At 39.5% G+C, this 21,769-nt stretch overlaps 1 protein-coding gene across 5 annotated transcripts in view; it reads left to right on the top strand.

Annotated features, from left to right (window-relative positions):
• The window catches only part of DIS3L2 (DIS3 like 3'-5' exoribonuclease 2), a 384,538-nt gene that overhangs the window by 80,189 nt on the left and 282,580 nt on the right, over positions 1 to 21,769 (top strand). For all 5 annotated transcript variants that reach the window (XM_056819939.1, XM_056819938.1, XM_056819942.1 and 2 more), the window contains one exon: positions 16,303 to 16,356. In XM_056819939.1, the coding sequence (XP_056675917.1) occupies positions 16,303 to 16,356 (54 nt within the window). The remainder of the gene's footprint in view (positions 1 to 16,302; positions 16,357 to 21,769) is intronic.

Here is a 21,769-nt window from a genome sequence, read left to right as displayed (position 1 = left end):
CATAGTTAGAATTATTCATTTTATATCATGTAATATTCTCTTTCTGTTGTTCAGTCATTAATTTTCCCCATGTCCTTAGATCTGACAGGTAAACTATTCAGGGTTCCCTTAATTTATTTAGAGTATCCCCCTTTATGTCAATCATATACCCATTTTGACCTTATCTTGGTATAGTATGTGAGGTATTGGTCTGTACCTAAATTTTGCCATACCGTTTTTCAGTTTTCTCTGCAGTTTTTGTCAAATTGTTCTTATTTCCAAAACTTGGATTTTTGTATTTATCAAACATTAGATTGCTATAATCATTTATTCCTAATCTAGTCCATTGATCCACCATTCTATTTTTTAGCCAGTACCAGATTGTTTTGATGATTATTGCTTTAAAGCACAGAATTGAAGTCTGATATTGCTAGGTCATCATTGTTCATATTTTTTCTTCATTAATTGCCTTTTTACTTTTTATTATTACTTAACCTTTGGTTCTTTCAGATGAATTTGATTATTTTTACTTTTTACTTTTTATTTTTATTTGTTTTGTTTATTTTAATTGTTATTATTACCTATTATTACTTAACCTTGTTATTATTAACCTTTATTTCTAGTTCTGTAAAAATAGTTTTTTGGTAGTTTGATTGGAATGGCACTGAATAAGTAAATTAATTTAGGTAGGATTGTTATTTTTATTATATTAGCTAGGCCCACCCATGAGCAATTAGTGTTTTTCCAGTTGTTTGGACCTAACTTTATTTATGCAAAAAGTATTTTGTAATTGTGTTAATTTAATTTCCATGTTTGTCTTGGCAAATAGATTCCCAAGTATTTTATATTGTCTATAGTTATTTTGAATGGAATTTTTCTTTCTATTTCTTACTGCCAGACTTTGCTGGTAATATATATAGAAATGTTGATGATTTATCCACATCCAGAGGAAATACTGCAGGAGTAAAAACACTGAAGAAAAACAACTGCTTGAATACATGGGTCGAAGGGATATGGTTGGGGATGTAGACTCTGAATGAATATCCTAGTGTAAACAACAACATGGAAATAGGTTCTGATCAAGGACACAAGTAATAACCCAATGAAATTGCGTGTTGGCTGCGGGAAGAGTGGGTGGAAGGGAGGGAGGGAAATAATATGATTATTGTAACCGAGGAATAATGTTCTAAATTGACTAAATAAACTTATTCAAATGGGAAAAAAAACAAAATGTTGATGATTTATGTGGGTTCATTTTGTATCCTGCAGCTTTGCTCAAGTTATTAATTATTTCAACTAGGTTTTTAGTTGATTCTCTAGGATTCTTTAAGTATACCATCATATCATCTGCAAAGAGTGATAGTTTCATTTCCTCATTATCTACTTTAACTCTTTCAATTTCTTTTTCTTCCCTTATTGATAAAGCTAACATTTCTAGTACAATATTTAATAGTGTTGATAATAGACATTCTTGCTTCACTCTTGATTTTATTAGGAAGGCTTCTAATTTATCTCCATTGCAGGTGATAGTTGGTGTTGGTATTAGATATATACTACTTATTATTTTAAGGAAAGGCCCATTTATTCCTATGCTTTCTAGTGTTTTTAGTAGGAACGGATATTGTATTTTGTCAAACATTTTTCTCGCATCTATCAAGATAATCATGTAATTTCTCTTAGTTTGGTTATTGACATGGTCAACTATGCTGATAGGTTTTTTTTTTTTTAAACCCTTACCTTCCATCTTGGAAATCAATACTGTGTATTGGTTCCAAGGTAGAAGAGTGGTAAGGGCTAGGCAATGGGGTCATACAGCTGGGAAGTGTCTGAGGCCACATTTGAACCTAGGACCTCCCGTCTCTAGGCCTAGCTACCAATCCACTGAACTACCCAGCTTCCCCCTAGTTTTCTTAATATTAAAGGACCCTTGCATTCCTGGTATATCCCACTTGGCCATAGTGAACAACTCTGGTGATAATATTGCTGTAGTCTCTTTACTAGTATTTTATTTAAGATTTTTGCATCAATATTCATCAAGGAAATTGGTCTGCAATTTTCTTTTTCTGTTTTTGGACTTCCTGACTTAGGTATTAGCACTATATTTGTGTCATAAAAAGGATTTGGTAGGACTCCTCCTTTGATTATTTTGCCATATAGTTTATAAAGTATTGGAATTAATTGTTCTTTAAATGTTTGCTAGAATTCACTTGTGAATCTATCTGACCCTGGAGATTTTTTCTTATGGAGTTCATTGATGGATTCAATTTATTTTTCTGAGATAGAATTTTATAAGTATTCTATATCTTCTTTTGTTAATCTGGGCAATTTATATTTTTTGTAAATATTCATCCATTTCACCTAGATTATCAGATTTATTGTTATATAATTGGGCAAAATAGCTCCTAATGATTGCTTTAGTTTCCTCTTCATTGAAGGTGAATTCATCCTCTTCATTTTTGATAGTGGTAATTTGATTTTCTTTATTTTTTAAATCAAATTAACTAGTGATCTATATTTTATTTACTTATTTTTTCATAAAACGAACTCTTAGTTCTCTTGTGAATTTCTCTTTTGATTTTTAGGATTTCCAATTTAGTCTTTAATTTGGGAATTTCTAATTTGTTCTTTTTCTATTTTTTTTTTTAGTTGCATGCCCAATTCATTGATCTGCTTTTCTCTGATTTTATTGATGTAAACATTCAGGGACATAAATCTCCCCACCCCCAGTACTGCTTTGGCTTTATCCCATAAATTTTGATTTGTTGCTTCCCCAATGATATCATTGGTTGTTCTTTGACCCAGTCCTTTTGAAGAATTAGATTATTTAGTTTCCAGTTAATTTCTAGTTTGTCTTTCTATGAATTCTGATTGATCATAATTTTTATTGCATTATGATCTGAAAAAATTGCATTTATTATTTTTGTTTTTTGCATTTGATTGTGAAGTTTTTATACCCTAGTACATGGTCAGTTTTTGTGTATATACCATGTTTAGCTAAAAAGAAGATATATTCCTTTTCATTCCCATTCAGTTTTTTTCCAGATATCTATTAAATCTAACTTTTCTAAAATTTCATCCACTTCCTTTTCTTGTTTATTTTTTTGGTTAGATTTATCTAGTTCTGAGAGAGGAAAGTTGAGGTCCCCCCTCTAGTTTAGTTTTAGTGTATATTTCCTCCATCAGCTCATTTAGTTTCTACTTTAAAAATTTGGAGCCTATACTGTTTGGTGCATACATATTAAGTATTAAAATTACTTTATTGTCTATAGGACTTTAAAAAAATATTAATTCATTTAGAATATTTTCCCATGGTTATAAGATTCATGCTCTCTCCCTTCCCTCTTTTCTCCCCCCTCCCGGAGCTGATAAGCAATTCCACTGGGTTATACATGTATCACTGTGCAAACCCTTTTTCCATATTATTCATATTTGCAGTAGAGTGATCTTTTAAAGCCAAAACCCCAATCATACCATGGAATTATGTGATTGATCCTGTTTTTTCTTTTGCGTTTCTGCTCCCACAGTTCTTTCTCTGGATGTGGATAGTGTTCTTTCTCCCAAGACCCTCCTGATTGTCCTGGATCATTGCATTGCTGTTAGTAGCAAAGCCAGTTACATTTGATTGTGCCACAATATATCAGTCTCTGTATACAATGTTCTGGTTCTGCTCATTTCACTCTGTATAAATTCCTGGAGGTCTTTCCATTTCATATGGAAATCCTCCAATCATTCCTTATAGCACAATAGTACTCTGTCACCATCAGATACCACAATTTGTTCAGCTATTCCCTAATTGAGGAACATCCCCTTATTTTCTAATTTTTTGCCAATATAGTACCTTTTATTAAGATATAATTTCCTTATTTCTTTTAAGTAGATCTATTTTTGCTTTATCTTTGTCTCAAATAATTATTACTCCTTTGCTTTTTTTTTTGTCTCAGTTGAAGCCCAATAGTTTCCGCTCCATTCCCATACTTTTACTCTGTGTGTGTCTGCCTGTCTCAGATGTGTTTCTTGTAAACAACATATTGTAGGATTCTGTTTTTTAATCCACTCTATCTGTTTCTATTTAATGGGCGAGTTCATCCCATTTACATTCACAGATATGGTTACCATCTGTGTATTCCCCTCTATCTTGTTTTCTCCTTTTAATCTTGTGCTCTCTCCTTTTACCTTGTCCCTGTGACAAGGAAATAACTTTTAAAAGACTGATGTATATTAATTTAAGGTCGCCAAGGAATTCAGCTATGTAATTCCTAAATGAAAACTCAAGTCAGCCGTCAACCTTTTATGGAGTTTTAATTACAAACAGGAGGAAGAAAGGAATTAGAGATAGAGAGATAGAGGTAGAGAGAAAGGGGAGAGAAGGGAATAGGGCTTAAATACCCCTTCTGTTTAGGCTGGGCCAAAAGGCCCAAGGCCTTAGATAGCTGGGGCAAAGAAAGGAGATCAGTCCCTATTACTCACGTGACCAAAATGGAGAAACAGTCTCAGAGCCCCCACCTTCAGCTTCCTTCAGAGCAAGCTTCTCAGAGCACACTGCAACCACTCCGACAAACTCCTAACCCCCCCCCCCCCCCCCCGAGTCTTCAGACCCCTCTCTCTTTAAGGAAACCATCCAAGTTGCCTCCCCTCAGTTCTCCCATCTACCAATCACTGTCCATCAATTTCCCTGTGCCAATGGAGGCTCTAGCTTAACCCAGGACCGCCCAGAGGTCTCTGGCTTTGCACATGTCTGTTGAAGGTCATATTTTCAAATAATTAAATCTTTGATCCTTTGCTACAGCCCTTTCTAAATCCTGTTAACCTGAGTAAGGTAGAGATTGGAATAATTAAATTTTGATCTATGCTGCAGCCCTTCCTCAATCCTGTTAGGACTGAGTAGGGTGGAGATTGATTCCAAGTATCTCCATTGTATCAATTCTAAAATCAATCATGACTCAAAGAAATTCCTGTTCTATGCTTAAGCATAGGTCAAAGTCCTTTCCATTGTTCAGCAAAAGGTTTCTGTCCTAAAGTAATCTTAAGAAGGGAGGAGGGGGAAACTCTCATGCCAAAGGGGTTCACATTCCAATAGCCAAGACCCACTATCCATAGGGAATTTTTCAAGTATGAAATTTCCCAATGGTGAAATTTCCAACATTTATAAGTCTAAGAAATTTTGAGGTTTACATCCCTCATAAAGTGTTTTGCTTTTAATAACTGCACCCCTCCCCCCATTTCCTCTTCTTTTATATTATTTCCTCCCACCCCCCACCCCCATTCTCATTCCTCTTCTACTTCTCTCTTGGGTAGGATAGGATTCTGTTCTCCAGTGAGTCTGGCTATTATTCCCTCTTTGAGACAGTTCCATGAGAGTGAGAGTTTAAGCACTGACTGACATCACCCTCATCTTCTCCTCTACTGTAATGATATTTTTTCCCCCATACTTCTTAAGGTGATGTAATTTACCACATTTTACCTAGTCTTTCCTTTTCTCTCAATGTAATCCTTTTTTTCCACCTCTTGATTATTTTTGTATGCCGTCCTAAATAGCTTACTCCCACACCCTTTGTCCATATATACTTCTTCTAATGACTGTGGTAATGATAAAAATTTTAAGTTACAAATATCATCTTTCCATGTACGAATATAAACAATTTGATCTTATTGAGCTCTTTAAATTTTTCTCTGTCTTATTTACTTTTTTATGCTCCTCCTGAATCTTGTATTTGGAAATTAGGTTTTCTGTTTCGGTCTGGTCTTTTCATCAGGAATGCTTGGAAACTGTTCTATTTTATTAAATGACATTTCCCTTCCCCCCCAAAAAGAATAGTTTTGATGGGTAGGTAATTCGAGGTTATAAATCTAGTTCCTTTGCCTTCCTGAATACCATATTTCAAGCCTTCTGATTCTTTAATGGAAGAAGCTGCTGAAATTTGTGTAATCCTGACTATGACTCCATGATATTTGAATTATTTTTTTTTCTGGCTTCTTGGGATATTTTCTCTCTGGCCTGGGAACTCTTGAATTTGTCCATAATATTCCTGTGAGTTGTCCTTTGGGGATTTATTGCAGGAAGTGATCTGTGAATTCTTTCAATTTCTGTGTTACCCTCTTATTTAAGAATGTAAGGGCAGTTTTCTTTGATAATTTCTTTTAATATGATGTCTAGGCTTTTTATTTCTTGATCATGCCTTTCAAGTAGTCCAATAATTCTTAGATTGTCTTTACTGGTTCTATTTTTCATGTCAGTTTTTAAAATGAGATAGTTCATATTTTCTTTTATTTTTTTCTTTTGATTTTGTTTTATTGTTTCTTGATATCTCATAAAGCCATTAGCTTCTATTTGCCTAATTCTAATTTTTAAAGAATGATTTTCTTCTATGGCCTTTTGAACCTCTTTTTCCATTTGGCCAATTCTACTTTTCATGGAATTTTTTTTCTTTATTAGATTTTCATGCCTCTTTTTCCATTTGACCAATTCTGCTTTTTAAGCTGTTATTTTCTTTATGTATTACTTTCATTTCTTGTCCCCATTTTTCTTCTGCCTCTCTTATTTTTAATTCCTTTTTGAGCTCTTCCAGAGCCTGAGGCAAATTCCCATTTGAAATTTTGCATGTGGCTATTTTGATTTTACTGTCCCCTACTGAGTCTGTGCTTTTCTTTTCTTTACCTCTGTAAAAAATTTCTGGTTAGGTGTTTCTTGCTGTTTGCTCATTTTCCCAGCCTTTTAAAAAAACTTTTATCTTAAAGGTGGGCTCTGCTCTCAGGGTAGAGGATATACTCTTTCTCTTAAACTTCTGTTTTTCCTTCCTGCTACCATCAGTTCTAGTTCTCATTTTATGAAACTTTTAGCTCTTCTATGGTGGTATGATGACCTATGGGTTAGGAACTCTGGAAGCCACCGCCCACTGCTGATTCAGTCTCTTCTAGGGACTGATGGCTTGCAGGGATCAGAGCATTGTGAGCTACCTTCCCCTAGGTTCAAGGGCTTCTCCACAGTCTGGAGTGGGCCAAACACTTTGGACTTGGGGCCTCTTCTGCCTAGACTTGGGATTTTAAGGGGTGGGCATGGGGTGCTCTGCTGCTGGCTCAGGGAGGGTCCCAGAAGTTGGCTTTTGCCCAGGTTTGAAACCTGGCACAGTAGATGGGATGTGGGTGGCTTGTACTCCTCTGCACAGTTTTACTTCTAGTTCCCCTCTCACCCTGTGAAATAGACCCTCTCTGCCTACCTTTTAAGTCGTTTTCTGTAGGAGAATTATTTCTCTCCTTCTCTTTGTTGGTTCTATGACTCCATTATTCATTTTAAGGTTATTTTTAGAGAGTTCTCAGAGTGGTTCCAGCTTCCTGTGCTGCAAAAAAGGCAAAAGAAGAAAGGAAAAAATTCACTTTTTATTACACTCTGAGTTCATCAGTGCTCTTTATGGAGGATAGTGTGTTTCATTATGAGTCTTTTTGGAATTGTGATGCGTCTTTGTATTGATTAGAGTTAAAATTTTCAGAGTTGATTTTCTTTATAATTATGTCATTATTGTGTGGATTGTTTTCTGATTCTGCTTACTTCATTCTGTATCAGTTCATATAGATCTTTCCAGGTTTTTCTGAAACTATTTCCTTCGTTACTTACAGCACAATTATATTCTATTACATTCATATACTACAACTTTGTTCAGCTCTTCCCTAATTGATGATACCCATCATCAGTTTCCCGTTATTTGATATCATGAAAAGAACTGGTATAAATATTTCTGTACATATAAATCCTCTTCCTCATGGGAATTTGATCCCTAGTCCAAGAAATTGATCTCTTTGGGCTATAGTTCATAGGAGCTGGTTTTACTGGATTAAAGGGTATATGAACATTTTAATAACTTTTTGGGCACAGTTCCAATTTGCTTTTCAGAATTGTTGAACTAGTTCATACGTCCACTAACAATGTATTAATAGGCCTCTTTTGCCACATCCCCTCCAGCATTTGTCCTTTTCCTTTTTTATTGCCTTTGCCAACCTTGTGGGTATGAGGTGGTACCTCGAGAGTTATCTTAATTTGCCTTTTTCTCATAATTAGCAATTTAGAGTATATTTTCATATGGTTCTTCATAGCTTTGTTTTTTTTTTCCCTCTCTGAAAACTGCCCTATTTATAGCTTTTGACCATTTATTGGTTTGGAAAAGGGTCTTATTCTTGTAAATTTGTCTCAGCTCTTCTAAATTTCAGAAATGAGCTCTTTATCAGAAAAATGTAGAGCTGAAGATTATATCCTACTTTCCTGCCTTTCTTCTAATTTTAGCTGCTTTAGTTTTGTTAGTTCAAAAGTTTTTAATTTCAAGTGATTAAAATGAACCATTTTGCTTCTCCTGACAGAGGAGGGTAGGCACAAGTTGTAAAGACATTTTTTTGGACATTCAGAAGGAAGCACAGACAAGCTAGATAGATTTGATCAAAGATATTTTCCTCATTACATGTAATAATAATTTTCAACATACGCTTTCCAAAATTACAAGACCCAAACTGTCTCCCTCTCTCCCTCCCCTCTCCCCACTTGGAGATAGCAAGAAATTTGATCTGGGTTATGCATGTATTATCATGCAAAACACATTTCCATATTGGCCATTGCTGTTGCAATACACTCATGCAAAACCAGTACCCTAAAATAAAACCATAAACAAAGTGACATGATAGTAAGCCTTGGTCTGCATCTGACTCCAACAGTTCTTTCTCTGGAGGTGGCTAGCATTCTTTGTTATAAGTTCTTCAGAATGATCTCAGATCATTGCTTTGCTGAGAGTAGCTAAGTCTTTCACAGTCAATCATTGTACAGTATTGCTGTTATTATGTACAATGTTCTCACGATTCCGCTTAATCACTCTGTATCAGGTCATGCAGATCTATGCACACGCTAGATAGATTTGAAAGTGACATGTAGAATTATGTTTTTTAAAAAACAAGTAGTATGATTCATAGTTTTATACAGAAGCCTCTTTTTATATTCTTTGTATATAGAAATGCACTTTTTTGATATTTTACTTCAGAGAAAAAAAATAAATAAGAAAATTTAAAAAAGAAAAAAGAGGATAGCTGCCTTGAAGGTGAGGTAGAGAAGAATGGAAGATTCTCAAGATAAAATTAAAATGCAATCAAATAATTTTCATGAATAAGACATGGCAAATTGTCTATAGAGCAATGATGTATGGCAGCTCTCTGAGTACCTTAGAATTTAAAGACATGTATAAAACATGAAAACAATAACATTTAAAGATTTTTAATTACTTCACTTTGCTTTTTTATGGAAGCAGAATGCTTGCTGGAACCATTAAACATACAGCTCTTCCCCTTCTCCTGTTTGTCTCAGCTGCAGATCCAGTCAAGTGCCATTGGTTTTCTTTGAGCAGCCATGGTGAAAAGGGGCACATGGGATTGGATATGGCCAGGCTATCCCAGTATTGGAAAGGACCAATGAATACAAGGATGGCATCATCCTGTGAGGATAGGGCTAGAAGCCTCAGACCCTGCTAAAGTTAAGATTTTTGGGGAAAAAAAGAATGTTGGAGACAACAGACAAGGCCATGTCTGGAAACTCTGCTTATTGTCTAGCCTTGGCCCTTATTAGAATACTGACTTCTTTGTTGCAAGGATGATATGGAATGCTGCCTGAGGGGAGTGGATTTTCAGGTCCAGATACATTTCTGGCCCAGAGACATTCATATCATCCTTCCCTGTGAGGTGGACAACATGTTGGGACAGACTCAAAGACATGGCCTCTTTAGGGAAGCTTCTCCTCAGGTGACAGAGATGGTGTAGCCTTTCTCTCGCAGTGGAAACTCCCTTGGCTTTGCTCTGAGGGTTGGGCACCAGGTCCTGCTCTTTTCCACAGTAGTCAGTATTGCAGCTCAGTGAGGGGACTCCATTCCCTGCTATTTCAGTGTTGAGCCTGTTTCCTCACAAACTCTGGCCATGGTGCTGATTATTTCTCTGAGTGTAGCATTAGCAACAAGTCCAAATTCTGAGATTAAACAATAAGCAGTAGATTATTCCAGAAGTCAAAGTCAAAGTAATTCATGACACTGGGCTTATAAATTCCAGTTTGAGTTCAAGAAAACCATAGTAGAGGAGAAATTGGTGTTGACCTCTCAAATTGGGTCTACATGAAAAACATGGAAGAGAATGCTGCTATATGTCAGAAATGGAGCATTTTCTTCAGACAAAGGATCAGCCTATTGTAGCATCATTTAAAGGTCATGACATCTGAGCTCTACCCCTGTACCCCATCCACAACTGAAGGAGATGAGAATCTGGCCCTAGACAATTGTTGTTGGTTATTTTGGAGCAAACAGGGAACATTACATATGCCTACTACAAGTCTGGAGATGTATGGAAGTTTACCTGATTAAAAAAAAAAAAGAAATTCTCTAAATCATATACTTGTAAACTGCATGTTTATCTCAAGGAAAGTTCTAGAAAGAATTATTAAATGATTATTTTGTGAGCACTTCAAAAGGAAAACTATGAGAACTAGAAGCCATCAGTGGTTTGCCAAGAACAAGTCATTCTATGCTAGCCTTCTAGAATTAATTTCAGCCAGAATTTTGTCAATATTTTCCATGCCGTCTTGTGGATAGTGCTCTTCTTTAAAAAAAAAAAAAACTCTTGGGGGAAGCTGGGTGGCTCAGTGGATTGAGAGCCAGGCCTAGAGACAGGAGGTCCTAGGTTCAAATCTGACCTCAGACACTTCCTAGCTGTGTGATCCTGGGCAAGTCACTTGACCCCCATTGCCTAGCCCTTCCCACTCTTCTGCCTTGGAGCCAATACCCAGTATTGACTCCAAGACAGAAGGTAAGGGTTTTAAAAAATAAAATAAACTCTTGCCTTCTGCCTTAGAATTAATACCAAATAATGGTTTCAAGGCAGATGAGCAGTAAAGGCTAGAGAGTGGGGGTTAATTGACTTGTCTAGGGTCATATTGCTAGGAAGTGTCTGAGACCAGATTGTAACCTAGGGCCTGTTGTCTCTAGTCTTGGCTCTCAATCTATTGGGCCATCTAGCTGTCCCTAGATAATGCTATTCTTAAGCAGATTTGTAATTGATTTCCATGTATGTATATGAACTTGATGTGGGGTAGCTAAGTGGTGCAGTGGATAGAGTACTGGACTTGGAGTCTGGAACACTCGTCTCCCAGAATGCAAATCCAGGCTTAGACACTTATTAGCTATGTGAATCTGTGCAGATCACTTAACCCTGTTTGCCTCAGTTTCCTCATCTGTAAAATGATCTGGAGAAGGAAGTGGCAAACCACTCCAGTATCTCTGCCATGAAAACCCCAAATGGGGTCATAAAGAGTCAAACACGACTGAACAACTGAGCAACAACAAAAATATGAATTTGGAAGACAAAAAGTGTTTTTGATAGAGAAGGCCTGCTGAGATATGAAGAGTAGAACTTTTTAGGAGCAGGTGTGTCCTTGTAAAGGCAGCATTGAGCGATTACAAGAAGGAATGGTTAGGTGGTTAGCTTGGCAAACCTGTGTGGTCCTCTGGAGGAGATTTGGTTATTTGTCAAGTGAGGACCTCTGACCTAAATGAGTCTTTAGGATTTAGGGAATGGTGGCTGTGCTGCCGTCATTGTCTCCATCTCTTTGTGGGCAAGCGGTGGGGAGCAGTCTTGTGTTTGTGTTTTTCTGCCTTAGATGCCAACTGTCGGGCCGGTGCCTTGGATCTGTCCTCTTCACTGATGACATTTGTTTTGTTGGCACAAGTAAGTCTGGGATGAGGACACCTAGAGGTTACATATCGGATATATTTTGATATGTTACCCCGTCTCTGAAGCTAATCAATTAAGGAATATTTTTGAGCGCTAGATGTGACTAGAGAACAGTGAACATGGAAAATGAACCTTTCTGAACTTGGAGAGCATCCACCCCCACGTAGCTGGGAGGTAGGTAGTGTTGTGGCCATGGAAAACATTCTGGAAGAGGTGTTGATTAGCCTGGTGGTTAGTCCTTACTCTTCGCTTGACTTTCCAGGTAATATTTATGTTGGTCACGTTACTTCCATGAATTTGCTTCCTTCATGATAAATAAACCACCATGAATTTGCCTGCTTCACAGGGTTTGGTAGGATTGCAGGTGATAATGGATGGGGAAGTGCTTTGGAGTTGCTGGAGCTGAGATGACCATCCTGGGGTTGATTTCTGGACCCGTGGCTTGTTAAAAGTGATGCCAGTTAATCTCCCTTTGCTTTCCTTGGTGGTAAAACGAGGACAATACTGTGTATATCTCCTGGGGTCATTGTGAGAGTCAAAGGGGGTAATCATGTATGTAAAGCATTTTGTGAGGCCCACAAATATCCATATCAGATGTTATTGTTGGGATTATACATGGAAAGTAATGGTTCGTATAGTTTATTACGCTCTCCGCTCCTATCCTAGTGTCTTCTCTGATGCCTGCAAAGATGGCCAGGGCTCTTACCCTGCCATCTTTTCAATCTCTTGTCCTTGTTGTCACAACCAAACCCCTAGGAGTGATGTCTGGAGTAGTCACTGTTTGACCTCCTCACCTCCCACTGACTTCTTGGTTTCTGTTCCTCCTAATCAAATGAAAGTGCTCTTTCCAGGATTCCCGGTGGTTTCTCAGGTATGGTATCCCGGGGCCTTTTCTAATTTCTCATTCCATTTCATTTCTCCAATCTTTGGTCAGCCACCTCAGCAGAAGGTTCTTTTGTGATCAGGGAAACCACCGTGTCCCTCAGAGGTACCTTTGAATTATTAGGTCACATAATTCACTCCACTTCTGTTGCTAATTCCTAGTGGTCAGTAAGAGGTACCTATATGATATATATGTGTGTGTGTGTATATATATTTTTAATTTCATTTCTACTTTTTTCCCCATGGTTACATGATTCTTGTTGTCTCCCTCCCCTCCTCCCTCCTCCCTCCCGCAGTTGAAAAAGCAATTTCACTATGTTATACTGATATGATATTTTTATAATAGGATAGGGGATATTAGAGTGGGCCGCAAGGATATTAGGGACCACTTATATTTGAGGACCACCTTAAAATCACAGCTTACAAGTTATGCTGCTATTCCCCAGCCTGTGATCAGTTGGCATAAATCACTCCAAAATGACAGAGAAAGGAAGAGGAGCATTTCCTTGGCAAGGCTTGAATAGAGTAAAGTCTGGTTCTCTCCAACAGGTCCCTCAAAAGGTGGGATAGAGCCATACCTCACTTTGTCACCTAGGCACCTTGGGAGTCTCTGAGCTGTGTAATCAGTATGGATTTTAGAGCTGGGATTCTCCTACCTGGAGACATTGGTTAGGAGTCGCATTCTAGAAGGGTTGAGACACCATCTTATCTGTTTGAATCCATCTGTTTAAGAATTAGCAGGAATCTGACATCTAGCTCAGATCGGAATGGTGTAGGGACCCTCCACAAGATCTTGAAGGAAGAGAAAGCTGAGAAGAACGTAGGACTAGCATTAATTCACACTAGCCATTGAACATATATCTGCTTTCCCCCCTTAGATAGATTCAATATGAAAATTCTTCTGTATGTTCCCACCAAACCAAAAAACTCTGGTATAGGTTGCCTGCTACTTGGAGGGAGCCTATATAAGGGAGAAGGAAAAGGGATCTGCTTCTTCCAGCAGGCCTTGCAGAGATAGAAGGAACTTAGTACCATGGGGAATGCTTGGCAGGAAAAAACCAGAAAGAAGCACCAGTAAGCCAAGGCCCAGGGGGGAAGAAAAGTGGAGGGGAGAGATAATCGATCTGCACAGAGGCTCCCTGCGGAGGGCTCGTCTTCTGAATTAAACTGTAATTGTGAACTTTAAGAAATAGAAGAGAAACCTACATAATTTAGGTCAATATAATGAACCTTATGTGTCTGCTGCCTGCTAGGCACTGTTCTGGACACTTGGGGCACAGAAACAAAGGGTGAAGTAGCACCGGGTGCTGTGTTAGTTGTCTAGAATATGTGCTTGGAAAAGTGGCCATTCTGTAGTGTCTTGCTGCTGAAGGTCCAGATAAGGGCGGAACTGGGAGAACCATGAGTTGGGCTTGCCAATAGCAGAGGGGGTGAGCTGTGAAGCGAGAGGCAGGAGGAGCTCACAAAGGACAACGAATGGGTCACCAAGGCATGCTGGACACATAAGTTGACCTGACCTCCTGCCGTGGAGGTCTTTGTCCTGAGCTTGGAGGGAGAAATATCTACAACACTAGTAGTGCTAGTAGGTAGCCTTAGGAATATGGTCAATCACGTATCTGAAAACGCAGGTCATTCATAGTAACTCAAATGAGCATCACTAGCCCTTAAGTAGAATAGTCTGTTGTTATCCCTGAATGCTCTCCTGGAATCAGTATGGTATGGCGGAGAGAGAGGTGACCAGGGAACTAGGTAAACCTGTGTTCAGATTCTACCTCTGGCCCACTGTCTGTTTGACCCTGGACAAGTCACTGAATCTTAGTATTCCAGGTAACTCTTGAGACTGTAAGTTAGAGAAGATGCTGTTGAACCTTGGTAGAAAGTTTTTTCTCAAATGGAGCCCCCTATGCTGGGGGAAAATGTTTTCTAAAAGGTGTGTGTGTGTGTGTGTGTGTGTGTGTGTGTGTCGGACTTCCATGCCGGAGGGATGAGCAGGGCAGCGGCAGGAGAAGCGGCTCTGGGAAATGAGCCTTCACCATTCCAACCCTAGAGGCTAGTCCTGCTCACCCTGTGAAGAGCAGGGACCTCTCCTTTTCCATCACTGGAGGACACAGAGGGACGGAGGAGAGGGATGTGATAGCAAGCAGCTTTCCTGCAGGCTCCCCCAGTGAACTGGGGCCAGGCCGAGGGCCCTGATTTCAAGGCTCTCAAGCATTTCCCCGAGTGACTTTTCTTTTAAAAAAAGAAGAAAACCCAAAGCATTAGGAGTTTCTGTTTGTTTTCAGAATTATTTTTTCAGTACATGAAGTAGAATGTGTGGACATTTTGGAAGAACCCGTCCATAGGTGTGCCTGGATGATTTCAGTTCTTCATAAGTCCTCAGAGCTCTCTTTCAGCCGTGGCTTTAAGAAGGCTCTCGCCCTTCAGAACCGAAGCATTTATTAGTGTGACTGTTAGTCACTACTTGAAGTTTGATTTTATTAGTCTAAAATTAGCCCATATTTCAGTGGCTCTCATTGCAAGAAAAGTCTAAGACTATTTGGGCACTTTCTAGGTCACTCTGAAATCTGCCAGAGAGGTGAGGAAGGCAGAGCAGGATGGGCACAACTCAAAATCCAGGCTCAGAATTTCGCCTCTGATGGAAAATTGAAGGCATGATGTGCCTTTGGTCAGCCAGGGGCATTTCCATTCGTATCTGACACAGCACAGGGGCACGTTGTTTGAGGTGTGAGTGATGTCATCCACTCTTGCAGGAAAACTCATAATTCAAACTTGGCAGATCCTTGAAGGAGAAAATGATTTTAACCCATATTTTATGTCTACACCTGTTTTGCTAATTACATTGTGTCTTTCAACATTTTGGAAAACATTGAAACACCCTGTGAAGGTACCTTTTGATTCTGGCTTGTTAGAAAGTAATTGACACCATCTGAACATTCCAGGGGAGTGCAGTCTACACAGCTGGAGCTTCCAAAGGGTTACGGCTTCCTGCTGCAGCCAGAAACTCAACTGCTCTTGGAGAAACTTCTCCCCGCCCTGGCCCTCCCCATTCGCACCCCCAAATGTAAATAGAATCAGACCCTGACATAGTGTTTGTAGAACATAAAGCTGGAGGCAGCCTGGGTGGCCTGGAGATTGGAGCCAGGCCTGTGATTTGCATTCATAGTTGGTTTGGGGCCACTTGGAATAGCTTGGCCTGTAAATTGGCTGGTCTTTTGTGTTGCCTAAGCAGCTAGGTGGTAGAATGGATAGTCTGCGACTTGAAATCAAGAAGACCTGAGTTCAAATGTGGGCCAAATACTTTGTAGTTGTGTGACCCTGGCAAGGCACCTAACCTTGAGGCTCTATTCTCTATTCCATAAATCGGAATATTATTATTACCTAGCTTATTGGGTTTTGAGGAGGAAAACTTGGGATAACATGCCAAGGACTTGGCCAACCTTAAAGGGCCATCATTTAGGCATCTTCATGATCACTGTTGTTATTCTGAATATGAGGACTTATCATAACCATTTAAAACGTCTTGCTTTAAGTCAAGATGTGTTGTGTAGGAAGATGTCAGAAATGTGTGATTATGGGCAATTTTTTGATATTTGGGGTGTGTAAAGGCCTGCCCACCAAAGCAGTATCAACAATTTTTGAAGTATTTTGGCTCTCCTCCTTCAGATCAGTTTCTCAGGCTAACATTTTTTTTTCTTTTTAAAGGGTGTGTTGAGGATAAATCCAAAGAAGTACCATGAGGCGTTCATTCCTTCCCCGGTAAGTTAAAAAAATTAATAAGCACGTTGTCACATTTAAATGGTTAGATATCCATCAGTCTTAGTTGAAATTACATTTGAATTCACCAAAGCCAAATTGTGTCTAAGAACTGAAAAAAGAACTGAACTAAGTAAAGTTGAGGATGCCATGGGCTTGGAAACCTTCTAATGAGCACTGTGGGCTTTTTGCCAAGCCTAAGGGCACACTTGCATTGAAAGTTGGGACCCTTGCTGCTGGACTGCAGAAAGCAGCTGAGCCCAGATGGAGGCCCACCAGTTAGTGTAACTGGACTCCTCTGGTTTACAGCTTAAGAGGATTTATGGTTTTTTCCAGAGGATTAAGTTAATCTCTCCTAAACAAATATGCTATCTACTTTTGATTGGCTCTATGATCTAATCTGTAAAGTTTGTCCAAAAATAATGTGTGGTACCTTTTAAAAAAAAAATTGGTTCAAGTTCCCCTTTTGTGTAGTTAGAAGAATTTCTTGGGGCGTCTCTGCTTTGGATCTTTGTCCCCCTTCCTTACGTCAATGACTCAGGAACAAGGAAGGGTCTTTGCCATTTCAAGGGCTCATGTGGGTCACAGTAAACTGGATCCGGGAGAGCCAGCAATGTTGCTTTGGATATGACTTAATGATACACATGGAAAAAGATGAGAGAGGCATATTCACTTCTTGGGACCTCTGCTCCCTCCTCTCTAATTTGAGGAGAGAGGACTGGATGATCTCAGAAGGTTTTGACCAAGTAGGAAAATGCTGCTTTTATTAATATTCTGTGTTTATACCTTTATAACCTTTTCTCTTTGGAATCAACAACAAGGAGTACCACTTAGGATTTAAATTTCTTAATTATGCTAAATTAAGTTAGTTTAAACCTCCAACAGGATAAATTAGCCAAGTTTAACCCTTAAATTCTGCCTAGTGCTCAATATATAGTATTATAATCATTACTCTTTTTAAAAAATCTAAGTCATCTTACTGAGCATTGTATAGTTCATTGCCTTTTTCCTTTTTTTGCCTTCCAGAAGGTGGTCCAGAAGGACACTACTAATAATGTCAGTGAATTGGCTTTGTTAAGAGAGAGAGATATAGCTTCTAGGAATATGGGGATGATGGTCTCATTGTTTTCTGCCTTGATCACAGTACTCCACATTGGAATGGTGGTTCAGTTCTGTTTAGGAAAGATATAGAAAAGCTTGAGAATTTCCAGGGAGAACAGTAAGAAGGTCATGGGTTCCTAAGTGATGCTGCATTGGAATCTATGGAAGGAACTAGACATGCTTTTCTTAGAGAAGTGATGGCCTGGGGTTGGGGACCAAGGTGGAGTTTGACAGCTCTTAACTTCATTCTTTGAAGGGCCATCAGGTAGAGGAGGTATCAGACTTGTTCTGTTGGACCTCAGGGGTAAAGCAAGGAGCCATGAGAGAAACTCCCAGAGAGGTCAATTTGGAGATGACCTCCTTCTCCTCTCCTTTCTCCTCCCCCTCCTCCCCCTCCCCAGGAAGAATTTCTTGACATTGAGAACAGTCCCTCAGTGGGATAGGCTGCTTCAGAAGTGAGAATAGTCCATTCCCCTTCATTGGAGGTCTTTTAGAACTATGACAAAGGGGGATTCCTTCTCTGGGTATGGTTGGACTAGATGTGCAATGACTAAACAGCCCTTCTAACTCTTAAATTCTTTGATTCTAATGGCCGTTTCTTTAAGAGTCAGAAAATGTATTGGTCCATAGGATCCTAGCTAGAAGAAGCCTCAGAGGTCATTTTATCCAACCCATATAAGAGTTCCTTCCATAGATTTGGCTTTGCCCATGCTTGTGATCTAATTATAGTGGGATACTTCTTATGTGGAAACTTGTTCCCCTAATCTAGATTGGAAAATCATCTTTAAGTGACTGTCTTAGAGGATTCCCTCAGTCACAGATGAGTGAAGAGACTGCTTTATGTTCACCCAGCCAGGATCTGAACCCATGTCCTGCTGACTCTGTGGATAGCTCTCTACCTACTTATAATACAGAGCCTCTCCAATATCTCCTGCCTTTATCCAGGATTTGTGACAGATGGTCATCCCAACCTTCAATTATAGGGACTTCCCTATCTCATGAGAGCCCATTTCCCTCCTTTGAGATTCAGAATATTTTCTTTATATTTAGCTGAAATCTGCCTCTGTACCTCCAGGTCACTGTTCTTACTCATTTCCTCTAGAGTCAAGGAGAACTGATTTAAGACCTCTAAATCAGGGGTTCTTCACAAGTAAAAAAAAAAATGATCACAGACCTTTCTGGCATTAGGCTCAGGAAGCCTGTGGACCCTCCTCTCAGAATCATATTTTTAGATGCATAAAATTAAATGCAGAGTATTACCGAGGAAACCAAATATTAACAAAAACAAAGATGTCATTTTTTTCCTTCCTAAGTTTATGAGCTCCCTGAAATCTATGTATTAATCCTTGGGGTCTATGGCCCCCTTGTTTTAGTTAAAAACAGTGAATCATCTTCAAGCATCTTTTCTTCCAACTTAATCATCCTTCATCCATTTAACTTGCCCTGATATAGCTTAGTTGAAAGATTTCCTGACCATATGTGGCATACTAATATAATAGAATATTTAGAATATAATAGAACACTTCCATTGGGCAGAGGGGTGGGGAGGCATGGTGGAGAGGGGGAAGGGAGTAGCTCTGCCTGAGTCCCTCTGCCTTTCTAGGAACTAGCTCTGGTGGGTAACAGCATGCATGTCCACAGAGAGGTCTCTGCATGCCATCTTTGGCATGCATTCCATAGGTTCACCATCACAGCTTTAGAGTCAGAGCCTATGGAGGATCCTGGGTCAGAACATGAACAAAACTCATTAAGACAAAATTAATAATTATCAGTATAAAGTCAGTGTGATACAAGATGCAGTATTCCTCCAGAAATAAGGAAGTGATTATCCTGCCTGTTTCTAGATTGCTGTGTTCATGTTTGGAGTGCCACATATTGGAAGAATATTGATAAGCCGAAGAGTCTCCAAAGGAAGAGCACTTGGGATAGTGAAGCTGAGGGGAAGAAATAGAATGTGATTACAAAGAAGAGAAGGACCAGGGGAAATTGTAGTGTTTCTTCTCTTTGTAAAGGAGTTTCTTTACATATTTATTAAGTATTTGAAGAAGTGTCCTGAGGAAGGGATATAAAATTTAGATTTGTGGGAACAAAAGACTTCTTAATAATTAGAATCTTTCAGAAGTATAATGGTCTGCCTCAGGAGGGCCATGGCACCCCCTCTATTGGAGATCTTCCAACAAAGTCCCCTTGGGTTGTTTTTTATTTTCTTCTCAAGGATAGGTGGGAGTATGTGACCATTGAATTCCTTTCTCTCTCTCAAATTCTAAAAAGAATTCAATTGAGATTTATTGATAAGTATTCAAGGCAAATCTGTTGGGTGCATGGCAGTGCGTGTTGGGATACCCTTCTGGAGAGAAGTCTGATACAATCCTGCCTTCTTAGTCCTTGTATTTTTCTGGGGTTCTGAGTTTTTAAAGAGGAGTCCCCCCCCAAAGGGCAATAAAAGACTATCTGCCCTTTGATCCAGCCATAGCACTACTGGGCTTGTACCCCAAAGAGATAATAAGGAAAAAGACTTGTTCAAGAATATTCATAGCAGCACTCTTTGTAGTGGCCAAAAATTGGAAAATAAGGAGATGCCCTTTAATTGGGGAATGGCTGAGCAAATTGTGGTATATGTTGGTGATGGAATACTATTGTGCTCAAAGGAATAATAAAGTGGAGGAATTCCATGGAGACTGGAACAACCTACAGGAAGTGATGCAGAGTGAAAGGAGCAGAGCCAGAACATTATACACTGTGGTACAATTGAACATAATGGACTTTTCCATTAGTGTCAATGCAGTGATCATGAACAATGCAGGGATCCAGGAGAAAAAACAATATCCTCAAGCAGAGGACAAACTGTGGGAGTAAAAACACCGAGGAAAAGCAACTTCCTGACTACAGGATGGAGGGGATATGACTGAGGAGAGACTCTAAATGAACACCCTAATGCAAATACCAACAACATGGAAATGGGTTCGGATCAAGGACACATGTGATACCCAGTGGAATCATGCATCGCCTATGGGAGGGGCAGTTGGGGGGGGGGAAGAAAATGATCTTTGTTTCCAAGGAATATTGTTTGAAAATGACCAAATAAAATAATGTTTAAAAGGAAAAACAAAAACAAAAACAAAAAACTGAGGTGGAGAGATTGTAGATCTCTATCATGATAAAGAACAGGATTTGAAGTTGTAAGGCAAAGGAAAACCTGTAATGACAACAGATTATAGTCAATTAAAGGAATTCCAGACTTCATGAACAAAAAAAAAGGGGGGGGGAGTCCCCTTTCCAGTAGGGAAAGCAGCTTTAGCCTACCCTGGCTTGAAGCTTGTGAATAAGAGCCAGAACCAGAAAACAGAAAGGAAAGCCTCAGACACCTTGATGTCTTGCAGTCTCCACCCCCCCCCCCCCCCTTGGCTTCTATACACAATGTCACTGACTAGTTGAGTGCCTCCTTGATTCCTGAGGACATGCCAATGAACTGGTTATTGGCTGTGAAGGAAGAGAGGATGGAAGCCCTCCATAGGGAAGGTGTCTTCGGAGGTCCAGTTGCAAAGAACTGGAGGACTTGGGCCAACTTTGTTCTTTTGCTTTACTGCTTTTTGCTTTATTGTGCTTTCCAGAATAGTATGTAAAGGTCTGGTGGTGGGGTTAGCCCTACAGCCGTCAGCCAGGAGATGCTGTGGAGCCCAGAGGCTTTACAAAGCCGACAACTCGGGCACCAACCCTGTGAGTCATTTTTACATGAGCCTCTGGACCCTGCTGGTCTGCAACATTCCCTTTGGTGGAAACGGGCAGCATTTCAGGTGCTACTGAGTTGCTCGATTGGAATCATGCAGTAGGATTCCAGAGCCGGGCTAGTATCGCTTGGTGACCTCGGCCTCTATGCTTCCTGCTCCATCTTGATCTGAGCCGACATTGGATCCTATAGATGAGAGGAAGATAAAACTAAAACAAGTCCTCTCAGCTAGTCCAGAGAGAGGCTGTGGAGGTTAGGCTCAGAACTTGTGGTCATTGGCCCAAGTGAGGACAAAGATCAGACAAGCTGTGAGGCTTTAAAGGAGGCCAGGGATTGGAGTCAGCGCAGTCTCTCATGTCCTTGAGAGCACTAAGCTCTTATTCTTCGCTTATGGTGCCCATCCCCGTGGACTTCCTGATTTCGTTGGAAAAGGAAGCTGGAACCTCTTGGAGCTCTAGAAGTCATTGTGTGAGCCAGCACTGCCTTAGTCTTTGGATTAAAGTGTCCACACAGGCTGAACACTGTGAATGAATGATCAGGTATAAAAGAGACATTTCTCTTTGTTTCCAATTTGGCAGGCCACCTTGA

This window comes from Monodelphis domestica, chromosome 2, assembly GCF_027887165.1.
Source record: "Monodelphis domestica isolate mMonDom1 chromosome 2, mMonDom1.pri, whole genome shotgun sequence".
NCBI classification, from domain to species: Eukaryota; Metazoa; Chordata; class Mammalia; order Didelphimorphia; family Didelphidae; genus Monodelphis; species Monodelphis domestica.
The sequence above is the reverse complement of the archived record's forward strand: the minus strand, read 5'-3'. Positions and strand labels throughout refer to the sequence as shown.